Here is a 25,494-nt window from a genome sequence, read left to right as displayed (position 1 = left end):
GATGGTCGTATGCGTGTTTGGCGCCGTGCAGGTGAGCGCCACAATCAGGACTGCATACGACCGAGGCACACAGGGCCAACACCCGGCATCATGGTGTGGGGAGCGATCTCCTACACTGGCCGTACACCACTGGTGATCGTCGAGGGGACACTGAATAGTGCACGGTACATCCAAACCGTCATCGAACCCATCGTTCTACCATTCCTAGACCGGCAAGGGAACTTGCTGTTCCAACAGGACAATGCACATCCGCATGTATCCCGTGCCACCCAACGTGCTCTAGAAGGTGTAAGTCAACTACCCTGGCCAGCAAGATCTCCGGATCAGTCCCCCATTGAGCATGCTTGGGACTGGATGAAGCGTCGTCTCACGCGGTCTGCACGTCCAGCACGAACGCTGGTCCAACTGAGGCGCCAGGTGGAAATGGCATGGCAAGCCGTTCCACAGGACTACATCCAGCATCTCTACGATCGTCTCCATGGGAGAATAGCAGCCTGCATTGCTGCGAAAGGTGGATATACACTGTACTAGTGCCGACATTGTGCATGCTCTGTTGCCTGTGTCTATGTGCCTGTGGTTCGGTCAGTGTGATCATGTGATGTATCTGACCCAAGGAATGTGTCAATAAAGTTTCCCCTTCCTGGGACAATGAATTCACGGTGTTCTTATTTCAATTTCCAGGAGTGTATTTAAACTAACTTATGCTAAGAACAACACACACACCCACACCCGAGGGAGGACTCGAACCTCCGGCGGGAGGGGCCGCGCAATCCGTGACATGGCGCCTCAAACCGCACGGCCACTCCGCAGGGCTCGGGCCTGATGCACCAGCAGTAAAGACCGTGCATGTAAAGGGTTTTAAAGCAGCCTTCACCTCTCGACGACGTGAGGAACAAAGAGAAAAGCGGCAAATATATCGCAGAGTGTTGCAGTCAGTGGTTTAAGTATTCTGAATAAAGACTTTTTAGTCAAGGAACATGCTTCAGCGAAAACTTTTGTTGCTGGATAGTATTACATGATTTTTAAAGTACTTTCAATACATTAGTAGCCAAGTACTAGGCAACGCAATTCGAAATGAAATATTGCCGTTGCGAAATATCTTTTCTGCTATATCGCACGGGAAGTTTAAGAAGGTACGAGCTCTACCAGTGAACGACGTCTGTTATCGATTTTCATCAAATCTGCATTAACCAGAATGAGATTTCCACTCTGCAGCGGAGTGTGCGCTGATATGAAACTTCCTGACAGATGAATACTGTGTGCCGGACCGAGACTCGAACTCTGGAACTTTGCCTTTCGTGGGCAAGTGCTCTACCAACTGAGCTACCCAAGCATGACTCACGATCCGTCCTCAAAGCTTCAATTCTGCCAGTAGCTCGTCTACTACCTTCCAAATTTCACAGAAGCTCTTCTGCGAACCTTACAGAACTAGCACTCGTGGAAGAAAGGATATTGTGGAGATCAAATTCAAATTTGTGTGAAATCTTATGGGACTTAACTGCTAAGGTCATCAGTCGCTAAGCTTACACACTACGTAACCTAAATTATCCTAAGGACAGACACACACACCCATGCCCACGGGAGGACTCGAACCTCTGCCGGGATCAGCGGCACAGTTCATGACTGCAACGCCTTAGACCGCATTGCGGAGACATGGCTTAGCCACAGCCTAGGGGATCTTTCCAGAATGAGATTTTCACTCTGCAGCGGAGAGTGCGCTGATATCAAACTTCCTGACAGATTAAAACTGTGTGGCGGACCGAGACTCGAACTCGGGACCTTTGCCTTTCGCTACCCAAGCACGACTCACGATCCGTCCTGACAGCTCCTCTAGAAACATCCCCTAGGCTGTGGCTAAGCCATGTCTCCGCAATATCCTTTCTTCCAGGAGTGCTAGTTCTGCAAGTTTCTGAGAAGAGCTTCTGTGAAGTTTGGAAGGTAGGAGACGAGGCACTGGCAGAATTGAAGCTGTGAGGACGGGCCGTGAGTCGTGCTTGGATAGCGCAGTTGGTAGAGCACCTGCCCGCGAAAGGCAAAGGTCTCGAGTTCGAGTCTTCATCCGGAAGACAGTTTTAATCTGTCAGTAAGTTTTAAATCTGCACCTGTAAATTCCTATTGAACCCCATATTTGGACAGCAATTTAGACACTTTTAAAAGAAAGGAACATGTGTGTTCGGAAACACTGTTAAGTAAGATTCCTTCAGCATGTACAGTCCTTATAGATGAAATGAGAATAGGAACTGAGCATATGCATGGTGAAGTGTATTTACAAATGTCTTATCCAGACCAGTTTCAATCCTCAAATGATGACACATCTCGAGAAATTTATTTAGAACTCATAATGATAATTGTAATTGTAACAACTACAGAGGTATCTCTTTAATCAGCGTTGTGGGTAAAATCTTCGCAGGTATTGTTGAAAGGAAAGTGCGAGTATTAGTTGAGGACAAATTGGATGAAAATCAGTGTGGGTTTAGGCCTCTTAGAGGTTGTCAGGACCAGATCTTTAGCTTACGGCAAATAATGGAGAAGTGTTATGAGTGGAACAGGGAATTGTATCTATACTTTATAGATCTAGAAAAGGCATATGACCGGGTTCCTAGGAGGAAGTTATTGTCTGTTCTACAAGATTATGGAATAGGAGGCAAACTTTTGCAAGCAATTAAAGGTCTTTACATGGATAGTCAGGCAGCAGTTAGAGTTGACGGGAAATTGAGTTCATGGTTCAGAGTAGTTTCAGGGGTAAGACAAGGCTGCAACCTGTCTCCACTGTTGTTCATATTATTTATGGATCATATGTTGAAAACAATAGACTGGCTGGGTGAGATTAAGATATGTGAACACAAAATAAGCAGTCTTGCATATGCGGATGACTTAGTTGTGATGGCAGATTCGATTGAAAGTTTGCAAAGTAATATTTCAGAGCTAGATCAGAAATGTAAGGACTATGGTATGAAGATTAGCATCTCCAAAACGAAAGTAATGTCAGTGGGAAAGAAATATAAACGGATTGAGTGCCAAATAGGAGGAACAAAGTTAGAACAGGTGGACGGTTTCAAGTACTTAGGATGCATATTCTCACAGGATGGCAACATAGTGAAAGAACTGGAAGCGAGGTGTAGCAAAGCTAATGCAGTGAGCGCTCAGCTACGATGTACTCTCTTCTGCAAGAAGCAAGTCAGTACCAAGACTAAGTTATCTGTGCACCGTTCAATCTTTCGACCAACTATGTTGTATGGGAGCGAAAGCTGGGTGGACTCAGGTTACCTTATCAACAAGGTTGAGGTTACGGATATGAAAGTAGCTAGGATGATTGCAGGTACTAGTAGATGGGAACAATGGCAGGAGGGTGTCCACAATGAGGAAATCAAAGAAAAACTGGGAATGAACTCTATAGATGTAGCAGTCGGGGCGAACAGGCTTAGATGGTGGGGTCATGTTACACGCATGGGAGAAGCAAGGTTACCCAAGAGACTCATGGATTCAGCAGTAGAGGGTAGGAGGAGTCGGGGCAGACCGAGGAGAAGGTACCTGGATTCGGTTAAGAATGATTTTGAAGTAATAGGTTTAACATCAGAAGAGGCACCAATGCTAGCACTGAATAGGGGATCATGGAGGAACTGTATAAGGGGGGCTATGCTCCAGACTGAACGCTGAAAGACATAATCAGTCTTAAATGATGATGATGATGATGATGATGATGATGATGATGACATAATGATAAAAAATATGGTACTGTAGATGTTAATTCGTACTCACCATCCTCATTCCAAGCACCTTCGATCTGGTATGCCGCGGTGGCGCTCCCTAGAATGAAACCTTCCGGGAACTGGTTGATTGCTGTCTGTGCCACAGCAACAGCGAATAGTGCTACCAACAGTATTAGCTGCTGCATTATGAAAAGTCAACAATGTCATGCAGTTTTTGGAACGTGTGTATGTGCGTTTATATAAATATAGGTACTTGTTTACGGTACTCAGCGTTGAGCAAACAACCTCGGCTATCACTGATTATCAGATAATTGAAAGACTGTTTTAAAATTTCTAATTTTTGTAGTTATAGAGATACGATCATTGGCCCAAGGTCTGACCACTCGGAACGGGGTCTGCCCACGCGGTGTGCGACCTTGAGTAGCGGCGGGCTGCCCGCGTCCTTGAAACGAGTGTTGTCGCATCGTGTCTGTCACACAGAAGGCGATCTTTCCGCCCCGGCGGCTGGCCTGCGGCCGCGGCGAGCGCCAGTCTGTCTCAAAATACACAGATTCGCCGCCGCGGTTCGCGGCTGTGAGCGCCCGCCTGTTCCCTCACTGACGGCCGAGCCTGAGGCGGCGGGACGCAAGCCTGTCGTACAGGTGAGCGTGCAGTCCACACGCAGGAGAAATCATGCAAACAGAAGAACTTATCGAACAGGTGACCAGGTACAACTTCTTCTTCGATACAGGTGATGAAGATTCTAAAAACATTTTCAAGAAAGCCGAAGCATGGAGAGATACAGCTACTAAACTGTTTCAAAATGTTTCTGTAAAAATATTATTTTCACACATGCAATAGGTTACATTACATAAAGCACAGTACAATATAGGCACTGGAAATCAGTGCCTATTACATCGTCAGATGCCTGAACATATTACAGCAAGCGTGTAAGCAACCATATGGTCAAACCAAGAAAATCGAACTTCATATAAATGTCAAACATGTGTCTCATTCAAACTTGCTTTGTAAAATACGCTACTGGCCATTAAAATTGCTACGTCAAGAAGAAATTCAGATCATAAACGGGTATTCATTGGACAAATATATTATACTAGCAATGACTTGTGATTACATTTTCACGCGATTTGGGTGCATAGATCCTGAGAAATCAGTACCCAGAACAACCACCTCTGGCCGTAATAACGGCCTTGATACGCCTGCGCATTAACAAAGCTTGGATGGCGTGCACAGGTACAGCTGGCGTATTGTGACGAGCCAGTTTCTCGGCCACCATTGACCAGACGTTTTCAGTTGGTGAGAGATCTGGAGAATGTGCTGGCCAGGGCAGCAGTCGAACATTTTCTGCACCCAGAAAGGGCGGTACAGGACCTGCAACATGCGGTCGTGCATTATCCTGCTGAAATGTAGGGTTTCGCAAGGATCGAATGAAGGGTAGAGCCACGGGTCGTAATACATTTGAAATGTAACGTCCACTGTTCACAGTGCCGCCAATGCAAACAAATGGTGACCGGGACGTGTAACCAATGGCGCCCCATACCATCACGCTGGGTGATACGCCAGTATGGCGATGACGAACATACGCTTCCAATGTGCGTTCACCGCAATGTCGCCAAACACGGATGCGACCATCATGATGCTGAAAACAGAACCTGGATTCATCCAAGAAAATGACGTTTTGCCATTCGTGCACCATCGCAGGCGCACCTGCCTGTGATGCAGCGTCAAGGGTAACCGCAGCCATGGTCTCCGAGCTGATAGTCCATGCTGCTGCAAACGTCGTCGAACTGTTCGTGCAGATGGTTGTTGTCTTGAAAACGTCCCCCTCTGTTGACTCAGGGATCGAGACGTGGCTACACGATCCGTTACAGCCATGCGGATAAGATGCCTGTCATCTCGACTGCTAGTGGTACGAGGCCGTTGGGATCCAGCACGGCGTTCCGTATTACCCTCCTGAACCCACCGATTCCATATTCTGCTAACAGTCATTGGATCTCGACCAACGCGAGCAACAATGTTGCGATACGCTAAACCGCAATCGCGATAGGCTACAATCCGACCTTTATCAAAGTCGGAAACGTGATGGTACGCATTTCTCCTCCTTATGCGTCACTTTCATTAGTGTTAGGGCAATGTTTATGTTCCTGTTTTGCCCACCACACGTGTCACTGTACGCAACTACTTATTTTTGAGAAGTGACACACTTTTCAATATGTTTCAATAAACAGGTACCAATTTCCTATGAACCCCTTGATCCAGATTTTTCATCCCAAAAATACATGTGGATTTTGCCGTCAGTTAAATTATGGTAACCAAAATTATACACGAACATGTTTCTTTTGTAGTACGATATCAATGTTGACCACCTGGGAAACTGCTTCGCTACATCCTGTGTCTGTAGCCATTGCTGTTCTTGCAGCTTCAGCCCTCCAAAGGTGAAGCTTCTTTCCAGTTTGAAGCTTTCTTTTTTCTTCTGTATTGGTAGCAGCGTCCATTTCAAAGCTCAGCTTGTCACAAAAAGAGCAAGCGTCTTTACTTGGTAGTCGAAATGACAGGTTGAACTCTTTCTTAAAGATTTTTCGATAGATGTGCTCCCCCACAATTTCTTTCTCAGATATGCATTTATCTTTGTACAAATCGTACATTTTGGCCACACACAGCTCAGGATTTAAAATCCTTTTGTGGGGATTATCCTTCCTTGCAGAATGGCTCTCGGAAACTGGAAAGCTTTTCATGTGTTCCTTTACATCACTGAACAGACCTTCCGGTACAGAGAATTTGTTCTGATATTTGCCTCTTCCATCAAGGTGAGGTGTACCTTTTTCCTTTCTTTTTGTTAAAAGCATAGAGTGTCGTCCATTAGAAGTGGCAAAAGTATTCAAGAAAAATTTCTTGCATACTACTGCACAGTTTCTGTTCACATGTAATGGATATTTATAAATACATCTTTCGTGAGAAGCAGAGCCATCTCTTTGTTGTCGGCGGTTAACTGAATGATGCCGGACGGAGTGGCCGAGCGGTTCTAGGCGCTACAGTCTGGAATCGCTACGATCGCAGATTCGAATCCTGCCTCGGGCATGGATGTGTGTTAGGTTTAAGTAGTTCTAAGTTCTAGGGGACTGATGACCTCAGAAGTTAAGTCCCATAGTGCTCAGAGACATTTGAACCGTTTGAACTGAATGATACTTGCATAAACCATTCAGATAACTATTTTGGCGATTATTATCACTCATAGCCCAGAAATTGTCAAATAATGTCTTCCTCATCCTCTGAAATTTTATTGAAACATTTACGTGCACACCTGCAGTCCACATTGCGAAATGTTTTCGGAGGAATTATTTTGTCAGATGCTGTGACGTATAACTCCCCAGTGTTCCTTCTTTCTTTCGAATATGCTTTTCATATGTGTCCGTTTTCCTTGCACCCTTCTTGCTTCGAGTAAGCTTCATTTTTGTCTGCATATTTGCGACTGCACCGTTCTCACAGGCATCAGTAACAGTCTCCTGTTGCACTTTCATTGGAAGTTTCATCGTCATCGCTACTGTTATCTACGTAGAAAGTAACACAACTTATGTTTTATGCAGCACCAGATGATTTAAAACATATGTACATCTGAAATACATTAAGATGGAGACCCTCATTTTCCATTGTTATTGTCAACATGACCTCCATTCTCGCATTTTCCTTTTTTGGAACAAAATGTCTATAATGCTGAGAGAAAAGTAAGTAAATTCTTTTCATTTCCAATCGTTTGAAAATCTGGATCATCAATTGTATCACAGTCACTTGATAATGCTCCTGAATCCATCATCTTCGCAAGAAATACGAGGTGCATTCAAGTTCTAAGGCCTCCGATTTTTTTTCTACAGACTAGAAACAGATAGAAACATGCGGATTGTTTTAAAATGAGGCCACGTTCATTGTCAATATGTCTCAGAGATGGCAGCACCGTATGGCAGATGGAATTTTACCGCCAGCGTCGAGAATGAGAACTGTTTTAAATACTTAAAATGGCGACGTTTTCCTTACGTGAACAGCGTGCAATCACTCGTTTTCTGAATTTGCGTGGTATGAAACCAATTGAAGTTCATCGACAGTTGAAGGAGACATGTGGTGATGGAGTTATGGATGTGTCGAAAGTGCGTTCGTGGTTGCGACAGTTTAATGAAGGCAGAACATCGTGTGACAACAAACCGAAACAACCTCGGGCTCGCACAAGCTGGTCTGACGACATGATCGAGAAAGTGGAGAGAATTGTTTTGGGGGATCGCCGAATGACTGTTGAACAGAGTTGGCATTTCTGTGGGTTCTCTGCACACAATCCTGCATGACGACCTGAAAATGCGAAAAGTGTCATCCAGGTGGGTGCCACGAATGCTGACGGGTGACCACATGGCTGCCCGTGTGGCATGTTGCCAAGCAATGTTGATGCGCAACGACAACATGAATGGGACTTTCTTTTCGTCGGTTGTGACAATGGATGAGACGTGGATGCCATTTTTCAATCCAGAAACAAAGCGCCAGTCAGCTCAATGGAAGCACACAGATTCACCGCCACCAAAAGATTTCGGGTAACCGCCAGTGCTGAAAAAATGATGGTATCCATGTTCTGGGACAGCGAGGGCGTAATCCTTACCCATTGCGTTCCAAAGGGCACTACGGTAACAGGTGCATCCTACGAAAATGTTTTGCAGAACAAATTCCTTCCTGCACTGCAACAAAAACGTCCGGGAAGGGCTCCGCGTGTGCTGTTTCACCAAGACAACGCACCCGCACATTGAGCTAATGTTACGCAACAGTTTCTTCGTGATAACAACTTTGAAGTGATTTCTCATGCTCCCTACTCACCTGACCTGGCTCCTAGTGACTTTTGGCTTTTTCCAACAATGAAAGACACTCTCCGTGGCCGCACATTCACCAGCCGTGCTGCTATTGCCTCAGCGATTTTCCGGTGGTCAAAACAGACTCTTAAAGAAGCCTTCGCCGCTGCCATGGAATCATGGCGTCAGCGTTGTGAAAAATGTGTACGTCTGCAGGGCGATTACGTCGAGAAGTAACGCCAGTTTCATTGATTTCGGGTGAGTAGTTAATTAGAAAAAAAATCGGAGGCCTTAGAACTTGAATGCACCTCGTAGCTACACGCTGCAATGAAAAAGCACACAGGCTTGTACCACCACTGAAATAAATTCCCGCTTGCTTTCTCTAATGCGTCAGCATTGAGGTGCCTTCTGTTGGCAGCAGGACAAAGCTGGAGCTGTCCCATAATGCAAATAAATTAAAAAAACGACTTGTGTGAGTACTTACGTAAGGATAACTCCATTTTTTTGAAAAGTGGACTTGTACCAATGTTGAAATAAGCCATTAATTTATTCTCAACCCTTCAATGGTCCACCACAATGGAACCACTGGTATAAAAGGATTAAGCTTTTCTTAGTTTGTCAGGACAGTGCGTAATAGCTAACGACCAGCCATAAGAGGATGTCAGCCATACATCATATGTTCTATATTTATGATGACCTAATGCAATGTCTCACACATCATGCCCTGAATTGCACAGCAATGCTCATTCCAGGAATAAATGCAGATGTGTTTCCAATCTATTAGAGGTATCGTACAAAAAACAGTACGTGGCTTGACGTACGAATCATCACAGATCACTTTATTGAGCTGTTTTCTACCATCATATCTCTGACATAACGATGATAGAAAAAAAATAATAATGAGCTGAGGGTCCATCCAGAGAGATATAATCCTTTCTTTCTTTATTTTCTTGTTCAGTAAGTAAGTAAAGAAAAGCTTGATACTACAACATTGTACCCTACGCCATGCACTGTACAAAGGCTTGCAGGGTATTTCTTTATATGTAGATGTAAGATAATGCATTGTCTGTAAGAAAATAACAGTGAATTGCTGGAGTAGCTGACCTGAATTTAAATAAATGTAGCTACTTCACCTACATAGGTCTGGAATTCCTCTATAGTACAATTATACCATCACCAGAAACATTAACTGTCGTAAAATAGTGCAGGGACTGGCAGTTGGTTGCGAATGTAAATAAATGTAACGTAGCACCTATAAATAAAAAGTCGGACACATCCATAACAGTTTCATTATGATATAGACGTAGGAGTAGATCTTTTTTGGCCATTGCTCTGGAGGAAATATTAATCCAGCTTTCATTTTTATGTTCACCATTAACAAATACTTTATTGAAACTATAGACGTCAAAGTATACACATGTAGCCCAAGTACAGTGTTCAATTTATTTTATTTCAATAGTGGTACATCTCCATTACCTCCACTTTTATGCCTATAGTGCTGCTGAAATTAATGATCCCAACAAATAGAAAGAAAGGTTCATATCTAGCAACAAGCCATATACTTGAATATTTCTGGTATCTCAACTGCAGATTTTTCAGCGCTCATTTAACTTTAGTACTCTGTATCTCAGAATGAACAAAAATGGATTTGTACGTCTATTGAAATAAGCCCTTCAAATGAACACTATTGACTGAATGCGTTGTGTGGTTTCAAAAGTCTTTCTTTGTGGATGATATTTGTCAGACCAAAGATGCAGTTATCCCACACAGTATACATCTAATACTAAATTTCCATCAAATCTTCTGAAAGATGACAAAGTGTTATCCTGAAAGCAGCATCGGAACACAGTGTTACTGTGCAAAATCTGCTTTTGGAAAGAAATGGGAGTGCTATTCCTTCTATTCAGACATATTGCTACTTGCGTTAAATGCGGCCCTCATCTTTGCTTGTGTGATGTGCGTTGTAGACCTATTTCCGCTGCAGTAATATCGTTTTTGACGAAAGAAGCGCTATTGTAAGAAATATTTTTGTACGCTGTGGAAAATAAAGCAATACCGTTAAAATATAGTCAGTTTTTTTCCTACATCAACCATACTTGGAAGTCCTCTGTTAATATGAGGGCTATGATTGCACTGGCCAGCATAGAAGCATGAAATTTTTTTGTTTAAAAAAATAGAATAGCCTGCACAGCTGGGTAAGTTTAAAAAAGCTAAGACCATGAATGCAGATTTCACATGTCGATAATAGACCTGTATCATACCATACACAGGCCACTTAGAGATTCTATGTTTGCAAAGAACTGCTTTGTTTGAAAAAAATAGCTACCACTGCACCCATTTACACTGCGTAATCACAAGCAAATTGTAATGTATGTATTGGGTTCGTATGGGGTTTCATTGTTCTGTAGATGTACTGTTCTATATGCACTATCTTGTAAACATGGTCTCATCTGTGAACAACACTGAAGTAGGGCTATGGTATTCTGCATTTGCTGTAGGAACAAATTTGAGAACACCAACATCGTATATCTGACGAAGCGATGATAATAAATAATTATAAAACAATGATAAACAATGTTAGGGTACACACAAAGATATACAGTGTTTTTTATCATTTTATATGTTACAGTGGGACAGCAAAGGAAAGCAATAAGACTGTGGTCCTGTACCCTCCGCCATGCACTTGACAGTGATTTTCTTGTACACCACCATCAGAAACATTAACTGCCATAAAATAGTGTAGGGACTGGGAGTTACCTCTGACTCTAAATAAATGTAACTCATTGCGTGTAAGTAGATGGAGAGGTCCATTGCTATTCGATTACGATGCTGATGTAAAGCAAAATTTACTTGGCCATTGCTCAGTGGGAACTATTAATCCGGCTTTTGCTATTTTCTCATTGTTAAGAAATGCTTCGTTCGAACTACAGTCACTGAGGTACACATTTCAAATCGTATGTTATAAGCCATATATATAGTATCCACAACATGAATTCTCTTGATCAGACAGCTTTACTAATGCATGTGTCAATTTCGTCCGCATGTTGGAGTTGCATGTACTAGGAGGTTACTAAAGCCATTTGCGAATCTGGCTCGAAGCTCATATGCTCTGTTCAGTAAAGCGAATCACACTAAGTAAATCGTTGTTACTGGTGTGGAAAGATCGTCATCCCTGGAACTATCTTACCCATTCTGCGATAATGCAAAAATAATTGACTGTTCTTGGAATATTTTGTTTGATGTCATCTGTCAGTCCTATATGGTGATGATACTGTACCATGCAGGTATAGTCAAGAAGACGGCTGTACAAGCGTGGAGTAAGGCAAACTCTTTTCTTTTATGGATTTTGCTGTATCGAAGTGTTGTGGGAATAAAATACACTGTTCCCTCACCCTCTCACCTGATGTAAACGCTGCTCTGATGACTTTATTTTCTCTCCGTTTCCATGCATTTAGTTGACAAAACACGCTAACCTATGTCGAAATCGTACTATTGATTCCTAGAGGGTATTACAATACCTCGAAAAAAGGGCACTTAGAGCCTATCGCAGTTCCCATGTGCACTTTTCAAACATGTCTGTCACGGTTATCGGTATAAATGTGGCATGAAATTCGAGGGGTAAGCACATCTCATATTAATGTCCACTACTAGTGTCTGGACTCTTGGAGCAGATTGGAAATCTGTGAAATGGAAGCCAATTTTCGGGTCTGTTTTTTGTAATGACACTAGTGGTCGGCACGAGGATGAATGACAGTGTTATCTACTCCCCGCTGTAGATCGCCAGCGCTCATGAAGAAGCCCATGGCTGGGTTGGTTGGTGGGAGAATGAGTTTGGGAGGCGTTCATAGAGCATAGATGGTCATTGTTCCAGCAGCGCACACACATCTGTCCAGTGGGGGGAAAGTTTTTAATCTTTTTATTTTAGACTTGACTGTTGCTGGTGGTCGTCAGCTGAGATTGTGTCACCTCTGTAGATGCGGAGTGATAGGCATCGTGACCACAGGGACTGCTGCACCAAGTCCTATGGATGAGCAGCCACAGTTCAGGGCAGTACTGGGATGAGAAACATTTCTATGTGTTTTTTTGCGTAAAGGTGTGATTGTCTCCCACATACTATCCCAGTATAGCGCCACAAGCGTGGGATATTAGTGTAATTTAGCGATGTATATAGCTTTCTGTTATAATCTTCCCCACTTATTTAGAAGTTCAGTACAATATAATAGTTTTAGGCTCCTCCTCGGTAATCTGTTAGTGATGTCATTGTTTTATAACACATTAATAATGCGGGGGCCACTCCTTACAGTGAAACATGGACTTTGCGCGTAGCAAGAGCGTATTTGTTGCTAAATAGTGCATTTCAGAAATTGTTTAATGCGGAATATTCATGTAATCTTTTTAAATATTGCACTGTGGTAACTGACTGACGTTACAAGTACCATATGTGTTTGTAATACTGGGATAAAATCAACAAAATTTTATGAAGTACCCTGACATTGTAAATAGCAATAGAGGTAGGTGCTGTGCTTGGAGAAGTTACGTAACAGGAGTAAATTTGTTGTTAAATAATAAATTGCAGACATCCATTTGAGTATATGTTAAAATATCACACTTCGGAAATGTTGTCTTCTTAAAGACTGGGAGGAAATTAGGAGAACCGTAGCAAGGAGCCTCAAAACCAAAAACAGTCCCATATCTTGATGCTGCGTATGAGAAGAGTGGTGGTGGTGGAAGGACTGTTGATGAGGAACCAATAGGAATTTACTATACGAGTGGGGGAGTGAAGACCGAGATCTTTGAATCATAAATAATGGTAATTACTGACATTTACGAGCTATTAATTACAGCCTAAAAACAAAACGAAGAGCCCAGATGATAGGTTCATTTACATTAGGGTCATTAAACTGATCTAGGGGAGGTGGCCAGTTTGCTAATATTAGGGTGGATGTTTTGTCCCAGAAATGACATGCCTCCACTATATGTCGTATCTAGGAAATGATTTCCTTTGCGGGTCTGTTTTTCTATAGATTATTTGCTTGTTTCATTGTCCTCTACTCGCCCATTTCCTTTCTACGTATAAACTAAAATAGCCCGGAGATCCTCGAAATTTAATGTCTGTTGGGCAGATAATTACAGGTGGGAGGACCACTGCCTCTGAATTTCGGCCTCAGCATAGTACAAATTTGTTGTATGTCTAATAAAATGAGCCGCATCTTAAGTCCAACGAAGTGGTCTACCATAACCTTAAACATTCTAAAAGTAGTATTTTGAGCAACAACGGGGACCCACTCGAAGTGTAAATGGTTCCAAAAACATGCTTGATCTCTTAGCAACAAATAATAATCACCAGACAATGCAGCATCACGATAGATGCACGGTCACGGGTTCGAATCCTGCTTCGGGCATGTATGTGTGTGATGTCCTTAGATTAGTTAGGTTTACGTAGTTCTAGGGGACTGATGACCACAGCAGTTAAGTCCCATAGTGCTCAGAACCATTTGAACCATTGAACGACAGGTTCAGGGATAAGTAACCAAAAGGTTGTTCTAGCTGGACTGAATATCGTAATATCCAAACCCATAAAAAATAATCGTAAAATACATGTATTTAGTAAAAGCAGATAAAAAGGAGCTTGATGCCTTTCTAATACACAGGCTCCCCTCCTTCCAATCTGACTATGTAAGAGTAGACGAGATGTCGTTTGGATTCGAAGAAATAATATCGGCGGCAATTCAGAGATACATATTAAATAAATTAATAACGGGTGGTGACCCCAGAGGTCAAAACACTATTGCAGAAGCAACGGATAAACATGCCAAATTTAAAAGAGTGCAAGATCCCGAAGAATGCCGAAGCTTTACGAAAGCTCGAAATTTAGCGTGAAATTCAATTCGAGATGCTTTTAATAGTTTCCAAAATAAAACTTGCCTCGAAATATGGTAGAAAATCCAAAAAGGTTCTGGTCATATGTAATGTACGTCAGTGGTAAGATGCAATCACTACCTTCACTGCGTGATAACAAGGGTGATGTTATTGATGACAGCGCAACCAAAGCAGAGTTACTGAACGATGTATTCCGAAATTCCTTGACAAAGGAAGACGAAGTAAATATTCCAAAATTAGAATCAACAACAACTGCCGACATGAGTAAATAAGGAGCAGATGTCCTCCGTGTAGCGAAGCACCTTAAAAGACATACTTGTCGCAATGGTAAAACCGGTTCCCGTCAGATCACCGAAGTTAAGCGCTGTCGGGCTCGGCTAGCACTTGGATGGGTCACCGTCTGTGTCTGCCAAACGCTGTTGGCAAGCGGGGTGCACCCAACCCTTGTGAATCAAATTGAGGAGCTACTAGATCGACAAGTAGCGGCTCCGGTCACGAAAACTGACAACGGCAGGGAGTGCGGTGTGCTGACCACATGTCCCTCCATATCCGCGGCCAGTGATGTCTGTGGGCAGTGGATGACACGGCGGTCGGTCAGTTACGTTGGGCCTTCCGAGGCCTGTTCGGACGGAGGTTCCTTTCAGAATATACTGATACAATAGCACCGTAATTAGCAATCATATACAGTCGCTCGCTCGTAGAAAGAAGCGAAACCAGAGACTATAAAGTTTCACACCAGTACCCAAGAAAGGAAACAGGAGAAATGCCCTGAATTGGAATTATCACTAACGTCGATATGCAGTAGGATTTTGCAACATATACTGTGCTCGAACATTAGGAATCAGCTCGAATAAAACGGTCTCATGATTAAATTGCACGTGTATGGATAGTCGTCTCACAATTGGTTGTGTGATTGGATTCGTGATTTCTTGTCAGAGAGATCACAGCTGCTAATAACTGACGGAAAGTCATTGGATAAAGCAGAAGTAATGTCTGGCGCTCTCCAAGGAAGTGTTATAGGCCCTCTGTTGTTCCTGATCTACATAAACGAGTTAGGAGACAATCTAAGCTGTCTCAGATTGTCTGCAGATGATGCTGTCATTTTCCGTCATGTCACGTAGTCAGATGATCAAGAGCAATTGAAAAATGATTTATAGAAGATATCTGTATGGTGCAAAAAGTGGAAACTGAATTTAAATCATGAAAAGTGTGGAGTCATCTGCATGAGCACTAAAATGAATCGGCCAGGTTTCAATAACATGATACACTAGAAAAATCTAAAGCCTATAAACTCAACTAAATTCTTAAGGTTTACAGCAGCGAATAACTTAAATTGGAACGATTACATAGATAATGTTGTGTGGAAGGCAAACCGAAGACTGCTATTTATTAGCACAGCACTTAGAAAAAGTAACAGGTTTAGTAAAGAGACTGCTTGTATTATGCTTGTCTACCCTTTTTTGGAGTACTGCAGTGGAATATGCGAACCGCATCTAGGAGGGTTGACGGAAGACACTGAAGAAGTTCAGAGAAGAGCAGATCGTTTTGTATGACAACAAAATCGGAGAGGGTGCCACGGAAGTTGTTGTTGTTGTGGTCTTCACTCCTGAGACTGGTTTGATGCAGCTCTCCATGCTACTCTATCCTGTGCAAGCTTCTTCATCTCCCAGTAACTACTGCAACGTACATCTTTCTGAATCTGCTTAGTGTATTCATCTCTTGGTCTCCCCCTACGATTTTTACCCTCCACGCTGCCCTCCAATACCAAATTGGTGATCCCTTGATGCCTCAGAACATGTCCTACCAACCGATCCCTTCTTCTGGTCAAGTTGTGCCACAAACTTCTCTTCTCCCCAATCCTATTCAATACTTCCTCATTAGTTATGTGATCTACCCATCTAATCTTCAGCATTCTTCTGTAGCACCACATTTCGAAAGCTTCTATTCTCTTCTTGTCCAAACTATTTACCGTCCATGTTTCACTTCCATACATGGCTACACTCCATACAAATACTTTCAGAAATGACTTCCTGACACTTAAATCTATACTCGATGTTAACAAATTTCTCTTCTTCAGAAAGGTATTTTGTGCTGCGGCAGTATCTTCTCATGAAAATTGAATCACCTCTTTCTCCTCAGACTGTGAAAACATTTTGTTGACGCCCACCTACATAGGAAGAAACGATCATGATAATAAAATAAGAGAAGTCAGGGCTCGCACGCAAAGACTTCAGTGTTCGCTTTGTCCGCGCACTGTTGGACAGTGGAACGGTAGAGATATAGCTTAAAGGTGGCTCGATGACTCCTCTGCTAGGCATGAAATTGAGAATTGCAGAGTAAATACTGTATGTCGATGTGGATGGAGATGTATGTGTAGATGTAAATGAATAAAAAACTAGACAGCCTCTAAGTTATATATGAAGAATCATTTGTTTAAGTATCAAGATACCTTCATGAGTAACCATCTCACTTGCTTTTGTTACAAAGGAACGTGAAAATCTGAATAAAAAACGTCTGTGAATTATGCTAATAGTTTATTAGTATTCAAAGTAAGTATTTAAGTGATTGACAGAGTTAGCCAGAGTCATTTATTTCACATTACAGACAGTCGTTTAAATTGGCAGTAACAATTTCAGACAACACTGTAGCGGAAGTATTCCTGAGGCACCTCCCTGCTCTCGTAGATCTGCGATATGACACCTGCAGAAGCCTTCGGCGTCCTGGTTCCTTTCCGGCTGTTGAAATCCACCTCGTACAGTCCGAATTTTACTCTGGAAAGAGATAAAATTAGTAAGCACAAGCTGTGACATATTCGCGGATAAAAACAGAGATCCCGGAGGTGAAGAATTTGTTTCGTTCATTCCAGTAGACGATCAGAATTTTTTTGTCCTTAGACTATGTATTTCAGTTGGTGGTGACCATTTTCAGTTCTGTTTAAAACATGTCTTAATACAATAAAGCCAGGGTGCGTCGTCAAAAATACGAACAAAATCAGCTGAAATAAAAGTAACAGTGAAAGAAGAAACGTGAACTGTTCAAATGAATCCTCATACAGTTTCTAAAATGTCAGTTGCCACAAACTTGTTAACCAGTAAGAGAAAATGTGAGAAATAACAGAGAATCGGTAGTTGAAGAGACAAAGATAGGAACTGGAGTCTCGACAGGGGATAAAAAGAATCAGGAAATGATAGAGGTGAGGAGAATCTTGATAGTATAGCCCCGACACTGGTTTCTCCTTATATACGTTTATACTTGTGCCTACGCTCCGCAAGCCGCTATACGTCGCATGTTGGTGCCTATTTTGAATCACTATTAATGATTTTCTTTCCTATTCCACTCGTGTATTGGGCAAGAGGAACGTGTTTGCCTACACGCCTCTGTGCAGTACTGAAACTCTATCTTATCATCATCGTCCCTACGCGAGATTTACCATATTGTCAGCACTGCTCACACAGGCTTCCTACAGTACCTGGTCTCTACAGTTACCCAAGAGGCCTTCATGAGAAGTAAGTCAACTTTGCATCGAAGTTACCTTGAAGTTGCCTGAGCATGTCTGTTACGTTTTCATATGACCTGTACAGATTTGTTACGATTCTAACAGCGTGTCTCTGATTTCGCTTGATGTCTGTAGTCCTTACCTGCTTGATAACGAGTCCAAACGTTCGTTCCAAACTGTAGAACTGCTCTCACTGACGAATTCATTTATAGATGAACTACATTTTCGTAAGATCCTTTCAATAAATTTAACTGTTCTTTTCACATATCGTAATATTGCTTTTACGCGTTGGTCCAAAATCATATCATTTCATTGTATTGCTCAGAAATTCTTATGTAATGCAACGCACTCAAGACGTTCACTGCTGATCTTGTAAGGCTATTACGTTCTTTCTCCTTGTTCGTTTCCAGATAAAATTCATCTGCGATATGACGATAACACAAAGAGTTCAGTTGTTTTTTACAGGCTAATCAAGGAGACTACTTACGATTGAACAACGTGTGGCTGTTGTTAGTGCATGACTGTGACATTTTTGATTGTGCAGTTTATCTTAGCTGGAGGTTTAAGGACACAAAAACAAGAGCAAACATCCGGTTACTTGTCAGTAAATTCCAAAGAAATGGAAACTTTCCCAATGACTCAGACTCTGGTATTCTGAAGTTAATGTGAAAAGCAATCGAAATAAGTCCTAATGCATCGAATCCCGTTTAAGCAACTAGTTAAACATGTCATATTTAAGGAATTCGGAAGTTTTACACCCAAAGAAAAATGCGTACAACATTCAAGTGCTTCACAAATTAGATTGTGAAGATTATGCAGCCCACAAAGCTGTGAGATGTAATAGGATAGAAACTGCACACAATGAACGTCTCATGGTTCAAAGTTCGTTTACTAATTATGCCACATTCCACATCTCCGGAACAGGTAACAAATATAACTGAAGCTAATGTGTAACGAGCCACCTCACATTACCAGTAAACGGCAAAGTGTCAGAAAGAAAATGAACGCGTGGTTTGAATTTACAAAGCCTTCATTTTTGCACAAGAGACAGTTACGGGATTCATTTATCTTGATACGCTGTAACAACTCCTGGAACCACAGTTTCAGCAAGAAAGCATTGCTAACATGGTTGTGTTCCAATAGGATGCAGCAACCCCTCATTTTGCTCTCACTGTAAGCGAGTACCTAAATAAAAGATTCACCTGCAGATGGATAGGTAGAGGCTCAGCAAGACGGCGGCCAACAGGTTCTTCTTGGTACTTCGGAGTGTTTTCAGGTATGCTATTCCTAGAAGAGTTAACCAATATATCGATGCTCCCACGTGTATGTCGCGAAAAGACCATGAACGTAAAATGAAAGAGATTTAAGCTCAGATGAAGTCTTTTCAATAATCGTTCCTTCGATGAAACATTCGCAACTTGATGAAAGGTGGTGAAGAGGGAGAGTGGTCAGCGATAGTAGTAAACAACGTACACATCCCAAGGTGGCTTGCGAAGTAAGGTGTAGATGTATGATATGGTAGTCCATAGTTAGAATTTGACTGGTAGAGGTTAAAAGTTAGCAATAAGCTGTTGTAGTTACCACACTTACAGTAAACTGTAGCTGTCAGTCAGCACCTTCCAAGTCTTCTGTCGAATTTGATGTGGTTCACTTCCCGGCATACTCAGCGTGATTCCTACGCTGCCTCAAACAGATTGCCAGTTGGATCATCACTTAAATGTACCATGCAGAAAGAGTCGGCTTCGATCTCGGGTTAATACCAGGACTTTTTATCCTGTCGTTTTCACTTCTTTCTCATGTCTCAGTATTTTTTATACTGAAAAATGCCCAGCTGTGTGGCGGCTGGATTCCACAATGAAATATAGGTCTCCCTACAACTGATTGGGTTTGTCAGTTCAAGGATCGGAGGAAGGCAACGGCATATTTTGTGTCCCACTGGCTAGAAACGCAATTTGCTCTTTACGAGCTCAATAGACGAATCCACTATCCGGTGCTCGGAGTAAAGCTTAGACTTGTGCAGAACACGTCGACATACGGTCCAAGGTGGAAGAACACACAATTGTTTTTATCCACGTCATGGATTTCATGTGTAGTTCTGTTTGTAAAAGTGTTGGCTGCATTTACTAATCACGGACTGCCTCCAACAGCTATTGCCTCCTATCTTGCATCCTTAAGGGGCTCCAGAACGCCCTATACTCTCAATGTTAAAATACCGCTTATAAATTACATCTTTCCTCACAAAGTATTTGGGGTAGGAAGTTGAACTTTTTACAGATTATTTATTGGAATATGGGCTACAACTTAACACAGGGATTTTACAAAATTTTAGTTCAGTTATTAAAGATGATTTTTTTTCAATTGTAATGAAAATTCACAACATTCTTTGCAATTTTTTATTTATATATTCAAAAATATACAGTTTTTCGGAAAAAGGCTGTGTCAAATTATGCAGAAGGTACTGTATAACATTTACTGAAAGTTTGAAACAAATATGTTTGGAAGATCCTTAGAAAACATGTAATTAGTATGAGAAAATAAAAGTTTTGGTAATCGAGCGACAAAGATTGGATTAACTTTTTAGTGCATTCCAGGTCCATCCTGCAGCTTCCTCTTGTTCCTCCTCCTGTTTACTCTTGCTTGTATTTCTAGACTCTTTACAGCCCTGTCTGCAGCCCGAAGGTGTTCCTTGTCTAAAGCAAGCATCGCTCGTACCATGTTAGAACCTATCTTCATTCCCATACTTCTAAATACCTTGCACCTTACAATGTTGCCATTATTGAAAGTCGCAACAGCATCATACACACCAAAGTGAAGTGTTTCTATTCCAACAAATACAGTCTTGGGGATTCTCGACCATATAACACTATTTACACTTTCATTGGAGTTTTGAGTTTTTCCGTGAATACACTTTTTCAACAGTTCAGGTGCTGCTAAGTCTCTGAAAATAGGTTAGCCACAACACATACTTTATCTCACATCACTAAAATGTACCTGATGAACACGGACGTTAATAATAACACCATTTGACAGCAGTTTAACAGCGCCACAGTGGGTCACGCCCATGTAGAAAACATTTCAAAAACAATTTAAAAATAGTTGTAGTCTTCGGAATTGAATAAATTATATATCTATTAAAAGGTAATAGTCTGCAGATTCAGAAAACGCAAAAAAGCAAAAATTGAACTTTTCATGATTTTGAGCCTTTCCGGAGCCCCTTAAGATGTTATCTACGTTTGCCTTTAGTCCAATGTGACCTCTACCCACTCAGCTTCCAGATCCCAGACTATTATTTTAAAGCGAAAAGATCAGAAACTATAAATATAAATTGCAGATTTAACCTTCTCATTGACGCTAAGTGGCCTGTTTAAATATGAATATATAGATTTGGATTCAAATTGCCTATTAGGAGTATACTGAATGTGCTTTTGTAGACCCTCAGATACAAATCAATAAAGCCTTCAAACTACCAATAGACGCTTCGCTTCTTACGGCAGAGACAGTGGCAGGCACTCAGGTGCGCATCTTCAACTCCCTTTCTAAAAGACGTCAACGCAGTTCGACTCCCAGAGACCTTCAACCCTCACTTACAGTGTTGATGGAATATGTTCAGTTGTATCTGTAGGAACTGTCTTCGATTTGAAATTGTGATATAAGAACTGCCTTCGATTTGAAATTGCCGTATACGAACTACTTGATGGCTTGTGATGTCAGAAGCCATGGAAGATATACCTAAAGACACGTTTGTTAGTTTTCATTGCAGATGACTGTAGATCATAATCGCGCTAATAACACTGGGTTTCATTGACATTATATAACAGTGATACAGAGATTTCTAAACCATATTTTAAAATATAAAGCAGTCTCAGGGGCACGTATCGATTCCGATCATAAATGTTGCAGATTTAATTTCTAAAAGTAGAAAATAAAACTTGGACAAATTGAAAGATACAATTTGTTTCTAGTTTCAAAGGGAGCATTGTGCAACGATCAGTTTAAACAGGGGAAAGAAATATAATATAAAACTAATTGGTGGCTCTGAGCAATGATATTCTGCCGGCAGGTGAGAACGAAAAAGAGAAAAATGGCCCTGTGGAAATCCCTACATAGCGCACGAAGTACTGAATTTCATTCGGAGAAGGCGAGATATAAAGCTGCAAGCGCGGAAGTCGACAGAGGGGAGTGTCCAAGAAATGTGATCGACAATTGAAAATGACCAACTGGGAATTGAATATGTTCGAACAAACTTAAAGTGGATGTTATGCAGCATTAGAACCTCAAATTTCTTCAAGCCCATTGACTGCGGGCACACACTTGAACCTGTCAAGGATTCCTACTACTATTCGACTGCACTTTAACCACGGATATTTTCCTCTACATAGAAACCACTTTACTGGTCCTCATGTCTGTGACGGATTCTGAGTTGGAAGCTAGTGTAAATCTCATCTTCATCTCATGTCTCAAACATGACTGTGGGAGACTGGAATTTTTAAAGACACTGATGAATGTGGGGTCGCCATTTCCCTCAATGAGGGTCTTCCGATTTTTTTGGTAAAGACGTTCCCCTTTATAGAGTAAAACTTTCACTATACAGTGGAGCGTATCATGATAATGATGATTTTTGAACTATTCCACATCCATGAGGACTGTTTAACTTGCGATGTTTTTTAGGTGAATTAACATATCTGTTGTTCTTCGAAAATATTTATTGCGTAATATTGTTTTCTGACATGTTCTGCATGCTGAAGGATCCCCTCGGTATGGATGTATTGAAACAAAATGTTCATCTAACCTAATTGAATGTATCAGATAAAGTGTAGCGATGTTTAAAAGCATACCATTTTGCGTGGCCCTGTACTGTTCGTCGTACAGGCGATACACGAGTCCATAGGCCCTGATCACGGTGTGGGAGGCCAGGTAGTCGCCGATGCCCGACGCATTCTGCGAGGGAGCCTGACCGCCAGAGGAGGCTGCTGGCTCGTTGAAAGTGATCCATCACTTCAATTGAAAGACCACGGCTGACAGAGGTGTGTCACAACGGTCAGAAACCCATGTGAGAAATAGTGGAGGCATCTGTACTCACTCTGACACCAAAGTTCTCAAACAACACCCTAACTTACTCCACGAGGTAGTCGGCGAGGATTGGGTTGGGCCATCTGCCGATGTTCTGCAGTGCTTGAGGTGGGTCCCCATATTCTCAGTCTCATACCGTATCATACTTTGATTATGTTTTCCCGGTCATAAATTCGACGATTCTCTGTTAAAACTAAAATCATGCATTCTATACAAATGTCTTACAGCGGGAATTATACAGTCCATGGAATGTAACGAAATGATCCTGTCTCAAGACAGGCTGGATAATCATTCCTTAATTATTGTTGAGTTATGGCATGACAGAAATTTCGATTTCCCCGCAAAAAAGATACGATGTTAGCATTGTGTAATGAGGGCAATGCCACACGATGTGGTCGCATAGCCAGTTCAGAGACTCGGATATGGGCCTTAATGCTGGATTGCAGTGGTCCTCAACTTCACGCTGTGTAATTCAGTGCCTTTTCTACAACGTGTTTTACGATTATTGAGAGTATCTTGTGCTACAGACTAGATTTATTATCGACGTGTTTTATTGCTAACCCACTATGTGCTTACCTCATGAATTGGAAATCTACTGGCATTTGTGACTGTTCATTTACCAGATACTGCATGCATACGATCTTTTTCATTTGTCTGTATCTGACGCTTACCTAAACTCCTGACTGGTCTGACAAGGCACGTGATGGATTCCTCTCTCGTGCCAATCTTCTCCTATCAGAGCAACACGTAACTCAACAACATCAAATATATGTTGTCTTTTGCTTTACCCTGCTATTTTTCGGTTTATAAATCCTTCTAGTGCCACTGGAGCTACACTCCTGGAAATGGAAAAAAGAACACACTGACACCGGTGTGTCAGACCCACCATACTTGCTCCGGACACTGCGAGAGGGCTGTACAAGCAATGATCACACGCACGGCACAGCGGACACACCAGGAACCGCGATGTTGGCCGTCGAATGGCGCTAGCTGCGCAGCATTTGTGCACCGCCGCCGTCAGTGTCAGCCAGTTTGCCGTGGCATACGGAGCTCCATCGCAGTCTTTAACACTGGTAGCATGCCGCGACAGCGTGGACGTGAACCGTATGTGCAGTTGACGGACTTTGAGCGAGGGCGTATAGTGGGCATGCGGGAGGCCGGGTGGACGAACCGCCGAATTGCTCAACACGTGGGGCGTGAGGCCTCCACAGTACATCGATGTTGTCGCCAGTGGTCGGCGGAAGGTGCACGTGCCCGTCGACCTGGGACCGGACCGCAGCGACGCACGGATGCACGCCAAGACCGTAGGATCCTACGCAGTGCCGTAGGGGACCGCACCGCCACTTCCCAGCAAATTAGGGACACTGTTGCTCCTGGGGTATCGGCGAGGACCATTCGCAACCGTCTCCATGAAGCTGGGCTACGGTCCCGCACACCGTTAGGCCTTCTTCCGCTCACGCCCCAACATCGTGCAGCCCGCCTCTAGTGGTGTCGCGACAGGCGTGAATGGAGGGACGAATGGAGACGTGTCGTCTTCAGCGATGAGAGTCGCTTCTGCCTTGGTGCCAATGATGGTCGTATGCGTGTTTGACGCCGTGCAGGTGAGCGCCACAATCAGGACTGCATACGACCGAGGCACACAGGGCCAACACCCGGCATCATGGTGTGGGGAGCGATCTCCTACACTGGCCGTACACCACTGCTGATCGTCGAGGGGACACTGAATAGTGCACGGTACATCCAAACCGTCATCGAACCCATCGTTCTACCATTCCTAGACCGGCAAGGGAACTTGCTGTTCCAACAGGACAATGCACGTCCGCATGTATCCCGTGCCACCCAACGAGCTCTAGAAGGTGTAAGTCAACTACCCTGGCCAGCAAGATCTCCGGATCTGTCCCCCATTGAGCATGTTTGGGACTGGATGAAGCGTCGTCTCACGCGGTCTGCACGTCCAGCACGAACGCTGGTCCAACTGAGGCGCCAGGTGGAAATGGCATGGCAAGCCGTTCCACAGGACTAAATCCGGCATCTCTACGATCGTCTCCATGGGAGAATAGCAGCCTGCATTGCTGCGAAAAGTGGATATACACTGTACTAGTGCCGACATTGTGCATGCTCTGTTGCCTGTGTCTATGTGCCTGTGGTTCTGTCAGTGTGATCATGTGATGTATCTGACCCCAGGAATGTGTCAATAAAGTTTCCCCTTCCTGGGACAATGAATTCACGGTGTTCTTATTTCAATTTCCAGGAGTGTATTAACAAATGTCGTAACACTTCTCGTGTCTCTCCTCCTAGTTACTATTCTACGTATTCTCCTTTGTCACCGATTCTACAGTAATCATTCACATTGACTATCACCACACTTAATTTTCAACGGCCTTTTCCAACGTGACATTTCAACACTCTTTGATTCTATTCTTTTCCAGTTTCTTCACAACCCATGTTTCACTCCCAGACCGGCATTCTCAGAAATTTCTTTGTCAAGTAATGGCTGTGCTTCTCTACAGTAGCCTTG

General features: G+C 42.7%; 1 protein-coding gene across 1 annotated transcript in view; it reads right to left on the bottom strand.

Annotated features, from left to right (window-relative positions):
- Positions 1 to 25,494, bottom strand: part of LOC126094960 (myrosinase 1-like) — a 121,044-nt gene that overhangs the window by 80,034 nt on the left and 15,516 nt on the right. The window contains exon 2 of the mRNA XM_049909615.1: positions 3,760 to 3,889. Within this exon, the coding sequence (XP_049765572.1) occupies positions 3,760 to 3,889 (130 nt within the window). The remainder of the gene's footprint in view (positions 1 to 3,759; positions 3,890 to 25,494) is intronic.

This window comes from Schistocerca cancellata, chromosome 8 (assembly GCF_023864275.1).
Source record: "Schistocerca cancellata isolate TAMUIC-IGC-003103 chromosome 8, iqSchCanc2.1, whole genome shotgun sequence".
Taxonomy (NCBI): Eukaryota; Metazoa; Arthropoda; class Insecta; order Orthoptera; family Acrididae; genus Schistocerca; species Schistocerca cancellata.
The sequence above is the reverse complement of the archived record's forward strand: the minus strand, read 5'-3'. Positions and strand labels throughout refer to the sequence as shown.